Source organism: Engystomops pustulosus, chromosome 3 (genome assembly GCF_040894005.1).
Source record: "Engystomops pustulosus chromosome 3, aEngPut4.maternal, whole genome shotgun sequence".
Taxonomy (NCBI): domain Eukaryota; kingdom Metazoa; phylum Chordata; class Amphibia; order Anura; family Leptodactylidae; genus Engystomops; species Engystomops pustulosus.
Genome location: NC_092413.1, coordinates 74110706 through 74125471, shown reverse-complemented (window position 1 = coordinate 74125471; position 14766 = coordinate 74110706). Strand labels below are relative to the sequence as shown.

The 14766-nt window shown below is 41.0% G+C and overlaps 1 protein-coding gene across 2 annotated transcripts in view; it reads right to left on the bottom strand.

Moving 5' to 3' along the window:
• The window catches only part of IPCEF1 (interaction protein for cytohesin exchange factors 1), a 136149-nt gene that overhangs the window by 13522 nt on the left and 107861 nt on the right, over positions 1 to 14766 (bottom strand). For both annotated transcript variants that reach the window (XM_072141095.1, XM_072141096.1), the window contains 2 exons: positions 2740 to 2801; positions 391 to 449 (listed from right to left, as the gene is read on the bottom strand). In XM_072141095.1, the coding sequence (XP_071997196.1) occupies positions 391 to 449; positions 2740 to 2801 (121 nt within the window). The remainder of the gene's footprint in view (positions 1 to 390; positions 450 to 2739; positions 2802 to 14766) is intronic.

Genomic DNA, 14766 nt, shown 5'->3' with positions numbered 1-14766 from the left:
CAGTAAAAACAGCAATCACTCATTGATGGGTGGTGGGTGGTGAAAAGTTGCAATTTGTACTTATATGGGACTTTTTAGCCACAAAAGCCAACTATACAATAAATTGAATGCAAAAAAAAATGACATCAGCCAAGTGCAAAAAAAGCAGTCAACAGGCTGAAAATAGTTCTAAATTTCCCCGTTATGTCCACTTTTGCTACCGACAGCTCACTTAATGTTGTATATAGGAAATTTAGGATTCTACAAATTCTTAAAAGTAACTGGTAAATGGTGTTTTTTCTTTATAAATAGTCACAAATATTAGACGTTCTGCGCATAAAATTTTATGTGCTTGGAGCATATCATAGATTGAACACAATTAATCATAACAATTCTTAGTGTAAAACATACAAAGGTTGTTGTCTCTGCTGACAATTCAGGATCATCTTGTTCGCTTTCACTCCAGCAATCTACAGGAAAATTGAAAAATAAATCATCTTTCTATACTCATGTTTGTACTGTTTAAATATACAAATATAAAAACAAGAGGGTGTGGAAACGTTCTAGAAGTCTTGAAGGGGTTTTCCCACCAATCAAGTTATGCTCTATCCACAGTATATGGGCTAACTTGGCAGCGATCATGATAATGGGGGGTCTGAAGGGGTCTGAGGTACCTCCGTCGGACCCCTTGTCTCTCATGGAGAGAAGTGGAGCAAACCCAGACGGCCGCTCATGTACGGTCTGCTCCATTCATCTCTATGGAGCTGACGGAGATTGCCGAGCACTGTTCTCTTGATCTGTGAAACCCCCACAGATCAGCAAGTTAGGCCCACTCCTGTGGAAAAACCCCTTTAAATTATTTAAGTCAGACAGTGCTAAAATATTTCTTTTACCTTTACTTCATTCAACCTGGCAGTAAATGTCAGAACATGGATATGTACAAATATCCCAAAAAATCTGATTATTATTATAAAGGAAAGGATACTTCAACAAATAAGATTACTACTATTAAAATCAATCATTAAATCATCCTTGGTTTATCATGTTTGATTTTGAAGATAGATTTCCTTTAAAGCCTTCATGACGTAGTCAGTTTATAGCTTAAAGGAAACCTACCATCTCGGATCTACCTATTATGGTAGATCCAGTGGTAGTTTCCGGATCTAGGGCTAATCCCTGAGTGGCCTGTAATTTAAGAAATCTTTTATCACCCTATTATGCAAATATGTGAAAGAGGCTCATCTCATTTTCGGGCAGATAGTTTTACCACCTCAAGTACTTTACATTTTCATAATTTTTGAAATGTCTGGATAATTTATTTTGACGTGGCTTACAATTCAAACATCGGTTTTCTGTATTTTCAAGATTTCAGAATTTACCTTTTTGTGAAACAATATTGTTTTTAATGAAATTTGAAATATATAATATTAGATACCCCCTATATATCAACCCATTTTCAAATATCCACCCCTCAAACTGTCAGAAACAGCTTTTGGGAAGATTGTTAACCCCTTGAAATTTTCAAAGTAATTAAATTAAATTGTAGATGAAATTTAGAATGATCAGATTTTGTCGGTAATACGTTCATTTAGTCCTAAAATTTACACATTCACAATAGATAAGAAGAGAAAACCTATCTTTAAATTTGTTATGCAATTTCTCCCAAGTATGATGACACCCCACATGTCGACATTACTTGTTTGGAGGGGCCCACAGCGAAGCAGAGAAGGAAAGGAGGGCATGCATCAGCTAGATTTGCCTTATAGAATTTAGTGGTTTTTAGTTGGTCCATGACACACTTTTTTGAACTATAAAATATTTTATTTAATATTTAATATTATATTAATATGTAATTTTGTTACTATTGCCATGCAAGGGCTTGTTATTTGCAGAATGAGATGCCTTTTTCAGTGGTATTATTTTGGAATGGCTTTTGGGGTTTGTGTGGTGATTTGCACTTTTTTTTATTGTATATTTAAGTGTAATGTGTAACGGTGCTATGGGGGCTTTTTGACTAATTTATTATTTATTTTTATGGTAAACCTTTTTTTTTTTTTTTTTTTTTTTTTTTACATTTTGTCTACTTTTTTACTTTTTCCACCATGGGACATGAACAAGCAATTGTTTGAGCAGGGGGAAACGCTGTGGGGGGCACCGATCAAGCAGGGGGATTATCCCTGCAGCCATTTAAATGCCTCGCGTGCACTGACAGCGGCATTTAAAGGGTTAAGACCCGCAATCCGACCGTGAGTGTTACACGGGGATGTCAGCGGTAGATTACCACTGACACCCTGCGATTTCTGATGCCGGCTCAGCTCCGTTGCGGAGATGAACCAGCATTGGCTCCACACTGTACTAGTACGGCGCTGAGGGCTATTAGCTGGCACGGAACTGGAAGGGATTAAAGATTTTGTTATAGGATCTGTATATTCATTTAGAGTGTGGTATTGGTGAGGGAAATCCAACCTTTAGTCCCTAGGAAGGCATCTTAATTACCTATCATAAAGACCCTCACATAAAGAAGGCTATATGCCCCCTTTTGCTGCTGCCACCACCCAAGGGATATGGCTGGCACTAAATCCAGTCACTTACATCATAAACCAGAATATTGTGTCGCCTTCTGACATAAAAGAATACTTTATCAAAGTCTAACAATGGTAATGGTAAAGTCTAATCCATGGTGATATAGATCACTCAGAATGAACAGAAGAATCAAAATAACCTTATAAGGTTACCCCTTATAAGACATTGCCATGTTACCTTCTTCTTTTTTATCTGTTATTGGATGAGTAATGACAGCAAGGCCCAGTTTATTCAGCCATCTGAAATAAAAGGTATACAATAAGAATTGGAAGGCGTATTCATATTCTAGCTGGCAGTTTTCTACTATGATAATCAAAAATAATAAGTTCCTGAAGGGAACCTACCTTTTTCCCCATTCTGTCTACAGGCAGTCCCTGGATTACATACAGAATAGGTTCTGTATGTTTGTTCTTAAAGAGAACTTGTCAGGCAAATTAACCCCCAAAACTAAATATATTTTCATAAACTGGCATTAGAAAGCATTGCCTCTATCCCTTCATTGTCCCTCTACGTGCCTCTACGTAAAATTAAGCAATGAGGTCCTAAAGCTATATGCAAATGACCTGTGAGATGTCCGATGAGTCATTATCATATTCAAGCTGTCCAGCTTATTCATGAGTGGGAGGCACAGCCACACACCTCCAGTGCTTGACTGACAGCTTGTATAATGATGTGACACTCCTGTTGGCTCCTCTGTGCTTGCTGGTGATGGTGCCCCCTGCAGCCTGTGTGTGTATTCAACTGCTCCTGGATGCAGCCACGTGTATAGCAGAACATGTCAGGTACTTGTGTAGCTGATGTCTGTGTCTCACACATGTGTATAGCAGAACATGTCAGGTACATGTGTAGCTGATGCCAGAGTCTCTCACATGTGTATAGCAGAACATGTCAGGTACTTGTGTAGCTGATGTCTCACACATGTGTATAGCAAAACATGTCAGGTACTTGTGTAGCTGATATCAATGTCTCTCAAATGTGTATAGCAGAACATGTCAGGCACTTGTGTAGCTGATGTCTGTGTCTCACACATGTGTATAGCAGAACATGTCAGGTGCTTGTATAGCTGATGTCTCACACATGTGTATAGCAGAACATGACAGATATGTGTAGCTGATGTCTGTGACTCACACATGTGTATAGGAGAGCAGAGCATGTCAGCAGGTAAAGAACAGACACTAGCAATGCTTTACTATACATTACACACAGACGTGAGCAGGGGGAGGAGAGGGAAGGGGTAACAGGGGTGACATCACTGCCTCTGACCATGTGAGCAGCCTCATTTACATTATAAAGAAAAGATACATTTTACAATGGTTGATGTATGAATTGACCAGATAGAATCCTTGTGAGATGCACCAACAGGTAGTGGTGACCTTTAAGTTGAATTTGTATGGAAGTCAGAACTGGTCTCTGTGACAATAGGATTTTAAAAATGTTGGGTTGTCATACGAACCAGGATTAACAATAAAGCTTCATTACAGACACCTGTGATAACTGTTAGAGCTTATCATTGTAGCCTAAGGCTAAAGTACAGGGAATTACCAATATCCAAAGGTCCGTTTGTAATTAGGGGTTGTCTGTAAGTCGGGTGTCCTTAAGTCAGGGTCTGCCTGTTTTTATCTATATAATTAAAGGCTATTTCAATTCCCTGAGGATGCAGCACTTCCCTGAGGATGCAGCACTATTCAGTAAGACTTTTTAGCGCAGTATCCACCTGACTTCTGCACAACATATCTGAAGGTCCCAACCCCATTTATAAGGCAAGAAATCTCATTTATTACACCTGACAGGGCACACCTGTGATGTGAAAACATTTTCTGATAATACCTCTTGAAGCTCATCAAGAGAATGCAAAGAAGTAGTCAAAGCAAAAGTTGTCTACTTTGAAGAACCTACAATATAAGACATATTTTCCTATGTTTCACACTTTTTTGTTAAAGAGGACCTGTCATCCTGAAAATGACCCCCACCAAATGTGCCTTCCCATAATCCTCTCCCCAGCCCCTTTCTCTGCAGCCAGTTTAAAAAAAAAAATGTATGTGATAAATTGATTTAAACCGATCCGACCTCTTACTAAATAAGAGGTTGGATTCTCGTACCTTGTGTCTGGGCAGTTGGCACTAACAGCAGCTGTGCCCGCGCCAGGCTTACATACAGTGCCAAATTTCGGAGAGCCTCCTACAGGTTCCTGCTGACAGGGGCGTGCTTGGGGTGTGTCGGCTGGCCCCCTTATGTATAAGATCGACTGCCCAGACACAAGATACGAGAATCCAACCTCTTATTTAGTAAGAGATCTGATCGGTTTAAATCAATTTACCACACATACATTTTTTAAAAAACTGGTTGGGGAGAAAGGGGCATTTTCTGGGTGACAGGTCCTCTTTAAGTATATAATTCTTTAGGTATATTAATTCATAGTTTTGATGCCTTCAGAGTGAATCTATAATTTTTATAGTCGTGAAAATACAGAAAACTCTTTGAATGAGAAAGTGTGTCCAAACTATTGATTACTATTGGTCTGTTCACATGTCACATGTTCACATTTTTTCATGGATGTGCAAACAGTGAGAACAAAAATAGCAGCAAGCACTATTTTTTTCACATGCAGATGATGAATCTCCATAGAAGTCAGTGGATCCACATTTATCAAATGTTGTGTAATGGCAGGACACAAACAAGGACAGTGAACCCTGACACTGAGACCCCCAATCTGTCCCTACCTACTTATTGGGTCCCCCCCTAAATGGAGGCCAATACCTGGGTGACGTTCCCTCCCTGGGTAAGGTGTGGACATGTAACAATACAGACAAACAAACACAATAAGGCGGGGTATACAATCCGAGTCGCAACAGCAGGGAATAACAATAACCAAATCACAATCCAAATAGAGTAGTCGAGACACAGGCAAGAGATCAGAAACGAGAAACTAGAGAATGCAACAGAATCTAGAAACAAGATATCAGTTTGACCAGCAAGGAGTCAAAGCTAAACAGGACACTTATAGAGAACTCAGCAATGCCACAGGTGGAAGGAGCAGGCAATTACAAGTTCACAGTGTTAACTGTTGCAAGACAGAATCAGTGAGGGGAGTGGCAGACATGTCAGACAGCCATATAACCTAGTTCAGACTGCAGGATGATGAAAAACTTGGTGTCTCCTAATCCTACCAGCACGGTTAGAGGAGACATCAGGCGCAAACGTGACAAGTTGTTTCTAGTCAACCAATTGGGCACAGCAAAAGGAAAATTAGAAACCTTTCACAATTGCAAAAAAATGACAAAAGAACGAGAAGAAAACAGATGCACGTACATCACATGTCTGCACTTTTGTGGATGCACAGCATCCACGCCCATCTGAATGAGTCCTTATTTAGTATCTTATACATTTTTATTGATTCTATTTAACTGTATTCTTTATTTATGTATTTTTTTAAGCACATAATAAATAATTTAATTCTCTGCGAAGATAAATCTATATACTAGCGCTTTTGTAACTTTGTGGAAGCTCTAGTGAAGCCATTAGAAGGAGTGTAACTACAGGGGTAGGAGCCATAGCAGCTGTTATGGGGTCTGCAGTGTATGAGGGCCCCGACACCTAGGGTATGGGGTGGGAATATGCTGTATGTATGTGTGTGTATACTGTATTTGTATGTTTGTGTATATTCTGTCTGTTTATGGTACTGTATATATGTGCCTGTATACCCCTGCTCCCATCCCTTCCCTGTAGCTTCCATGTGTTGGAACCTTTTAGTGCTTGGATAAAATAAAGAAGAAAGTTTTATAGGGAGTTCCACAATTTGTTCTTGTTGCCATGAGATTGAAATATTGGATCTGATTTCTATTATAGGCTAAGCAAGACCGACATTCCTATTATACTATTGCCATCCCAGATAACGACCTAAATTTGTATTACCAGGAGAATAGATAGTGCCCCTTTTTCACTTCTCTCATTGACTGTTCAGTCTGTATGTATGTGTGTATTTGCTGTATGTGTGTGCATAGGTATATGCTGCATATATAGTGTCTGTCTAAATTATGTGTGATGGTAACTCGCATGTGTGAGTAAAGAAATAGGGGGATTTTTTAAGGGGGTGGGTGGGGGGTTCTGCTATGGGGTCCTGCCTCTCCAAGTTACGCCCCTGGCCCTTAATGAACTCCTTACCGACATGTGCCCCTTCGGCGCGCAGCTACCGCCATCCAAGTACCCGGCGTTCTGCGCATGCGCAGTAGCGCGGGCCTCGGAGCTACGGCCGCGCACCCGTAGGCCTGCGTTCTGCGCAGAACGCAGGGTATTCACACGAGGGCGCGCAGCTACGAGGAGCTGTGCGCCGAAGATTACCTGGTAGGCGGAGGAACGAGGCTACTGGGGCGTGGAGTAGCCGCGACTAGTAGCCTCATGTCCGGCTACTCCACACCCCAGTAGCCGCTTAAAAAAATTAGCATATAAAGACATTAAAGTTTACAAAAGGATAGCCGGGACGTAAGGATTAGCCCAAAAAGGGCTATCCTTACGTCCCATTCATCCACCTACCACCCGTTCTACCTTTATAGGTAGAATCGTGGTGGTAGGTGCCCTTTAAGCCACTGCTATGTTATTTTAGCTGTGTGCTTAGGGTCATTGTCTTATTGGAAGGTAAACCTTTGGCCCATTCTGAGGTCCAGAGCACTCTGGAAGGGGTTTTCATCCAGGATCTCTCTGTACTTGGCCACATTCATCTTTCCTTCAATTGCAACCATCGTCCTGTCCCTTCAGCTAACAAACACCCCAAAGCATGATGCTGCCCCCACCATGTTTCACTGGGATTGTATTTGGCAGGTGATGAGCATTGCCTTGTTTTCTCCACACATAGCACTTTGATTTAACACCAAAAAGTTCAATCTTCAATTAATCAGACTAGAGAATCTGTTTTCGTATTGTCTCAGAGTTCTTCATGTGTTTTACACACTGTATGCAGGTTTTCATATATCTTGCACTGAGGAGAGGCTTCCACCTGCACACTCTGCTACAATTCTCTGACAGGTGGAGGACTGCAGTGATAGTTGACTATGTGGAACTTTTTCCCATCACCCTACTTATATAGTCAGGTGTGTGCCTTTCCTAACCAAATCCAATCAGTTTAATTAAATAGAGCTGGACTCCAATGAAAGAGCAGAACCATCTCAAGGAGGATTAGAAGGAAATGGACAGCATGGGAGTTAAATATTAATGTCACAGCAAATGGTCTGAATACTTATAACCATGTGATATTTCAGCTTTTCTTATTTACTAAATTAGCAAAAATATCAACATTTCATTTTTTCTGACAAGATTGGGTGCAGAATGTACATTAATGAGCACAAAAAATAAATTTTTTGATCTTACTAATTTGCTTTAATTAAACAGAGTTAAAATAAAAAAAATCAAAAATCTTATTTTCCTAATAAGTTGATATACAATGTTTTAAAAAATTAACTACCCCACCTCCCCAAAATTGTAATTTTAGTGCTTCCTTATCTTTCCCTGCAATAAACAAGCTATTTTGATAGATGAAATAAAAAGAGTGACTCATAAACATATGAACCTGTACATGTTTGGGGTCTCCTTAATCATCTTAGCCTGCAAAATATATTTTTATTGGGTCAACTGTGTAAATATTTTAATTAAAAAAACAAACAAAAAAAATTCTGTTACCCTGCAAAAAGGATTAACAAATTTTGAGCATTATGCTATTTTACACTTAGGTCATTGGCAACTACGACTCTTCGCAGAAAGGTAAGACTATGCATCAACCTAGTTCTGGTTTTTGCAGGAAGCAGCTCTGTCATGTCTTCTCTGTCCAATCTGGCACTCATGTACCCACACACTGTCCATCTCCACACCTGCAGCTAATCTATTATCATTCAAGTCTTCCCTGCACACCACCAACTTCTTTCTAGGCTTTGACAAGGCTATAATTAGGTCAGTGAAGAGAAGGGGGTAGGAACAAGACAGCAGTCACATAAACAGGATGAAAGCAAGGAAGCAGGTGCGGTATGACGTAACACGTCGCGCCCACGAGGCTGTCCCGCCCCCATCATGCCAATGAATGTCAGCTGCCATGGACACGAGCCCTCCAACCGACTCTCAGGTGTGAATCGGCGATTAGGAGAAGACCCGGACGGGTCTTGCCTTGTTAAAGCACCTCTTGCCAGTATTGCTCACGCTCTTCTATGGAAACGCGACTGGTGGGAGCTGCTGGATGTTTTTGTCACCTGGAAGGTGGACATTGAGTAATAAGCATCTGTCATACGTCTGATTGCCCAGCAATACCGGGGGTTGGTGTGTAGGAAGTACGGCCCTACTTGCTTCTGAAGTGTGGGCAAAAGCTGCCGGTCGAACAACCCTGCAGATGTCTTAGCTGCAGATCTTCCCCATAGCTGGCTCCCTATTGGTACACTGTTGGATGAGATCAGATAGACAGAGGATCTCCTCGTGTGGTGAAGCTGGTCCGGTTTAATACAGAGGACAGAACTGATTGGCGAAATTCTGGCGCTGAGACTCAGCTATAACTCTATCAGGTTTTGACTCTCTTCTCTGAACCAGGACAGCTGAGCGATCTATCCTGGAGCCGCTCTCCACGCTTCCTATCTGTCCTCCTTGTTACGTGCTGTATATTTGTTTTCATAATATGCTTTAAATGTTATGTTTTGCTGTACCAGGTATTATTTAATGTAAAGCAACACAGGAGGCTTAAGGGAGCGTTCAATGAGAAAGAGAGGTAAGGGTACAGGAGGTAGAGAGGGTAATAGAGCTACAGGTGACAATAGTGGAAGTTGCGGGTTGCTATCCCTCTGACTGTTAACATGCCCCCAAAAGCTGCACGCAAATCCGCCGGGGTCAGTTCCCCCAAGGAAAAATCAAATGCTAAGCTCGATAAATTTCTGAAAACAACCCCTGGGAAGCAGACGAGGCCTGCTAAAGAGGTCAAAGCAGGTTCCAGCTATTCCCCCCTTGTGGTAGATAGTGAGGATCCTCAGGAAGGTAACCTCCAAGCCATCAATAAAACTAACAAATCCATGGAAGGGTTAAAAGATCAGCTAGAGAACACCAGAAAGGACATATTGGGGATCCACTAGGACCTAAATAAAATCAGGGGTCGCATTAAGGATCAGGGTGAACGGTTGCTGAAAATGGAAGGAGTACTACATAAACAACAAAAAACAATATCCAGGATTGAGGCAGAAAAAAAGAGCTGCATGCTAAGATCATAGATTTAGAAGATCGGTCTAGAACAATGATGGCTAACCTTTTAGCGGCCGACTGCCCAAACTGAACCCAAAACCCCCCTTATTTATAATGAGGTGGCAACCAAAAATTAAATCAGTAACTTATTGCTCCCTGTTCAACAACTTTGCCTCCTGACGACACCAACACAGTAGAAAGATGGAAAATTTTCATCATTTTAGCTCATTTCCAGTGTCCCTCTGGGGCCAACAGGAGGTCCTCCATAGACAATTTGGCCCTGTCTGGTCATTCTCCCTCTTCCTACAGTCCCAAGTTGCAAAGTAAGTATCAAAATATGTCTGAAAGCAGCATCTTTTAAGTTGCTTGAAACTGGAGGAAGATTCTTTGAGTCCTGTCTGGTGTGCTGGGGTGATGGCCTGGGTGCCCACAGAAAGGACTCCGAGTGCCGCCTCTGGCACCCGTGCCATAGGTTCGCCACCACTGGTCTAGAAGATGCAATGTTCGTTTGGTGGGCTTCCCTGTAGGGGTAGAGCAAGAGGATACAGGGCGATTTGTACACAATTGGTTCACGGAAGTGTTGGGTAAGGAAAGTATCCCCTCAACTTTTGTGGTAGAACGGGCCCATCAGGCCCCTGGCCATAAACCTGTCCCTGGCGCATACCCACGTTCTATATTGATCAAACTACTCTGTTCCAGGGACAGGGATATGGTTCTTAGAGAGTTACGAAAAAGGGGAGAAACACTCTATAATGGCTCCAAAATCTCAGCCTATCCAGACTTCTCAAGGGATACCCTGATGAAAAGAAAAGAATTTAGAGAACTTTAGAGAAAAAAAAACTGGTGGAAAAAGATTTGTCCTACTCACTGATCTACCCAGCTAAGCTGCGGGTTGTCTTTCAGGGGAAGACCATTTTCTTCTCCTCCCCGGAGGAAGGGTTCAATTGGATGGAATCTAAAGGAATATAGGGCATATGACATGATTACTCTCTTACTGCAATGTAATTAAGATTATAGTAGGGGCACTGATGGGGGTAGGGAGGGAGATTGCTAGGGGAGAAGAGTATTACAGTTTATGCTGTATATATGTAGGGGCTGGGATCTGAAAGGTGGGGGCGAGGTTTCCGCTGGGATAGTTATAAAAAAATTTTTTCTCTCCTTCCTTTTTTATAAATGACATCCATAATTACATGGAACGTTAGGGGATTAGGGGAAAGGATAAAACGACGTATTGTTTTTGATAATATTCAAAAACACCTCCCGGCAATAATATGCCTATTAGAGACTCATCTTAGTAAAGATACAATACAGTCAAAAATATTAGTAGAAACTGGGCAGTAGAGGAATTTCACAGAATTTTTTCTACCTTTTCACGGGGAGTGAGTGTTTTTGTTCATAAATCAGTAAAATTCTCAATTATCGCAAAACAAATTGACTCTGAAGGCAGATGTTTTTCTCTATGGCAAATTAAATGGGCTAACATGTATTCTCGCCTTTGTCTATATTTCTCCTCCCTTCTCCCTACAGGTGTTGAAGGCATTGCTGGTTTTTAGAGACCAGAGGGATAGATGCCCTCTTTGGATCTCTGGGGACTTCAATTGTGCCATGAACCCAGATATTGATAGGGTGGGAAGCGGTAGGAGTAGTGGCTCGAAGTCTGCTACGTCTCCCCTCTATAAGTTTTGTTTGGAAACAGGCCTTGGAGACGTGTGGCGGGAGAAATATGGGGACAGAAAGGTCTTCTCATGTTTCTCTAGCTCCCTTAAGGTGATGTCCCGGATCGATCTTATTTTGGCCTCAGATAATGCATTTCCCTATATAAAAAAAATGAAATACGAGGTTGCGAGCTATTCGGATCACTCACTGGTGGTGCTGGTGTTAAGTCTAGATAATGTGCACATAGGGAAACCTCCTAAGATCAACCCCATTGGCTCCCCCTTCTTTCTAGCGATGAGAGAGCCGAGGAGGAGATTCTGACTTTTTGGAAGGACAATTTTGGATCCACCCATATCAGATTTGTCTGGGATGCACTGAAAGTACATATGCGATCATGGTGGCAGTCTGAGATCCGTACCAAAAAAAAGGCCTTCTGCCCAAAAGAAAATTCACTGCTGAATACAATGATTAAGGCCCAAGAGGAGTACTTTAAACATACTACAGAGATCCAACTGGAAGTTCTGCAAAAAGCCAGAACAGACTATGAAAAATACCTTGGAGAGAAGGCTCAACAGCAACCTTTCTTTCAAGGACAAAAATATTACTGTGAGTCGGGAAGGCCAGGTAAATTGTTAGCAGCAACAGTCCGGAGTCAGAGGGAAAGTCAACATATAAATCGGATTCTAAATAAGAACAGGGAATTAGTAGACTCCACCCAGGACATTAGTAAGGCTTTTGTGGATTTCTTCTCCACACTCTATTCATCCGAACTTAAAGAGAACAGTCCCGACCCAGAGCAATATTTGTCAAAAATTCCTCTCCCCACCCTCTCACAGACACAAATACAGCTGTTGAATCTCCCCATGATGATCGAGGAAATCACAGAGACACTTAAAGGTTGGATGCGGTTGCAATGGAAGCACAGATAAACTGTTGCTCTATGCAGACGATATCCTGCTGAAACTCGGAGCGGTCCGTCCCGAAGGTAATTCAAACTATACAAGAATATGGTAGATACTCTGGATTAAAAATAAATTGGAAAAAAACAGTGCTGCTTCCAATAGATGAATTCCCCACAGAGAATATGGGGGAATCACAGGTATTGGAACCTCAATCAGTATTTGAATACTTACGGGTACGGATCGCTGTCGACCTCAAACAATATGCTGAGCTGAATATCTTGCCAACGATTGCAAAAATAAGATCTAAAATCTCTGTATGGGTGAAGCTGCCCTTGAGTATAGCTGATAGAATAGGGCTACTAAAGATGGTAGAGCTACCACAGTTATTATATGTGCTTTCAGCATCTCCGGTATGGGTGGAAGAGAAACTTTTCAGATTAATCGAGCGACTCTGTATTGAACTCATATGGGGGAGAAAACACGTGTGAATGAAAATTAACTAGGTGTAGAGGACACAATCAGAGGGCAGGCTAATGATACCTAACTTTAGACTGTACTTTTTGCCAGCTAAAGTGTGCTTTCTGGCAAAATGGTGCAAAACAGGGACATTTACACAGATCTCTAGGAAAACTAGGGGCAATATGTCCTTCCTAGAAGTTTTGAATCAGGTCAACTGACAGGGAGACTGGCACAAAATTTCCCGGTTTGTAAAGTCATTAACAAATGCTGGAAACACCATAGGAGGCAGGGACGGGTTCATTGGAGTTCACCCCAATATGGAATAATAAAAATCTGAAGGAATTTTGGAAATTGATAGACGTGCAAATGTGGAAGGCAAATGGCGAAAGTGTGTCACATAATTAAAGATGGTATATTAATGACTTACAAAGAATTGGTAACAGTATATGGGGCGGGTAGAAGCACTTTTTTTCACTACTTACAAATTTGGGATGCATTCAATAAGACACAGGATGAAAAACTATTTTATTATCCATAGAGGCAGGTTGATAGACTGTTTTTTTTTTCTAATTGGAAGGGGAAAATGTCGGTTTCAAAGATATATAAAATTTTGCTAAGAGAAAATACTAAGGACACAGTATTGAAGGATGTCTCACAGTGGGAGTTAGATGGCATTCACCTTACACAAGATCAATGGAAGGGGATATATCAAAATGTGGTCTTATCCTCACTAAACATGAACCACAGGATGATCCAATATAATTATATTCACAGGTTGTATTTCACTCCAGCGCATCTTAAAAAAATGGGGGTATATGAGGACTCCAAGTGCCCACGCTGCGGGAATTTATACGCAGATACCATACACCTCAGCTGGGCATGCCCAAGAATTAACACCCTCTGGTAAGAGGTGCATAAAAAATGGAGTCCCTTTTGGGTTTTAGAATAGCTTTCTCTATGGAGACCCTTTTATTAAATGACTTACATGTGGGTTATAAGAGGGGGCTATCGAAAATAGAAAGGGAGAAACCTTTTTTTTTTCCGGCAGAGGGGATTTTGATAGTTATCAATATGTGATTCAAAAGGAAAAGGAAGGAAAAGGCAAAGAAAGAAATTTTTCTGCTACAGTTTCGTAAACCCTCTCCTTTTTTCTTCTTCTCTGCAGACTGAGGTGGGGTGGGTGGGGAGGTGGGTTTTATAGGGTTGAAAGGCCAAGATATTTATATATCATTTCTCTTTTTTTCTTGATATACATGATGTGGGTCACGCTTAGACAGACAACATTCCACATGTTTGGCCATTTGGTCATGTATTATTGAGAATCTGTCGATTGTTCAAGAAATTGTACGCTTCTATTATATATATGTAAGCACTATTTATGAATATCTTGGAAAGAATTATTAATGTTTTTGGAAAATCAAATAAAAAAAATTAAGAAAAAAAAAAACCAGGATGAAAGCTATTTACTTCTCTCCATGCTATGTCTCCTCCGTTCTCTGTATTCTCCATCCCCAACTGAATGATGGCATCTTTTGAACAGTATGGGTGACACATCCATAGCATAGCAGGTAGTATGTATAGTAGTCATGAGGCTGTGATACAGGTCTATCTGTGTATATGTAGGTTTGTAATATTATGTGTGTTAGTAGTGCTAATGCTAGAAAGGAGAGCTCAGCAGTGAGGAATGCTTCTTTGGCATTAGTGCCCTTAGCTGTTGCCACAACCAAGAAGTGTCCACCGACTTCAAGAGAAGCTGAAGATGATTTTATAACAAGAAGTAGTTTACAAATGACACTTCTTCCAATGTTTCATTTGATGCTGCAGTGTCTTTGGTAAAAACAAAGACTGCAGATTAAAGGGAAGTAAGATTTTATAGACAACTGTACATCTGCATGGCTGGAACACGCAAAAGGCAGGCCATGTCAGACAGATATAGTGAATGATGCTCCTAGATCTATGCCTCAGATGAAATTGGAAAACGCACAAA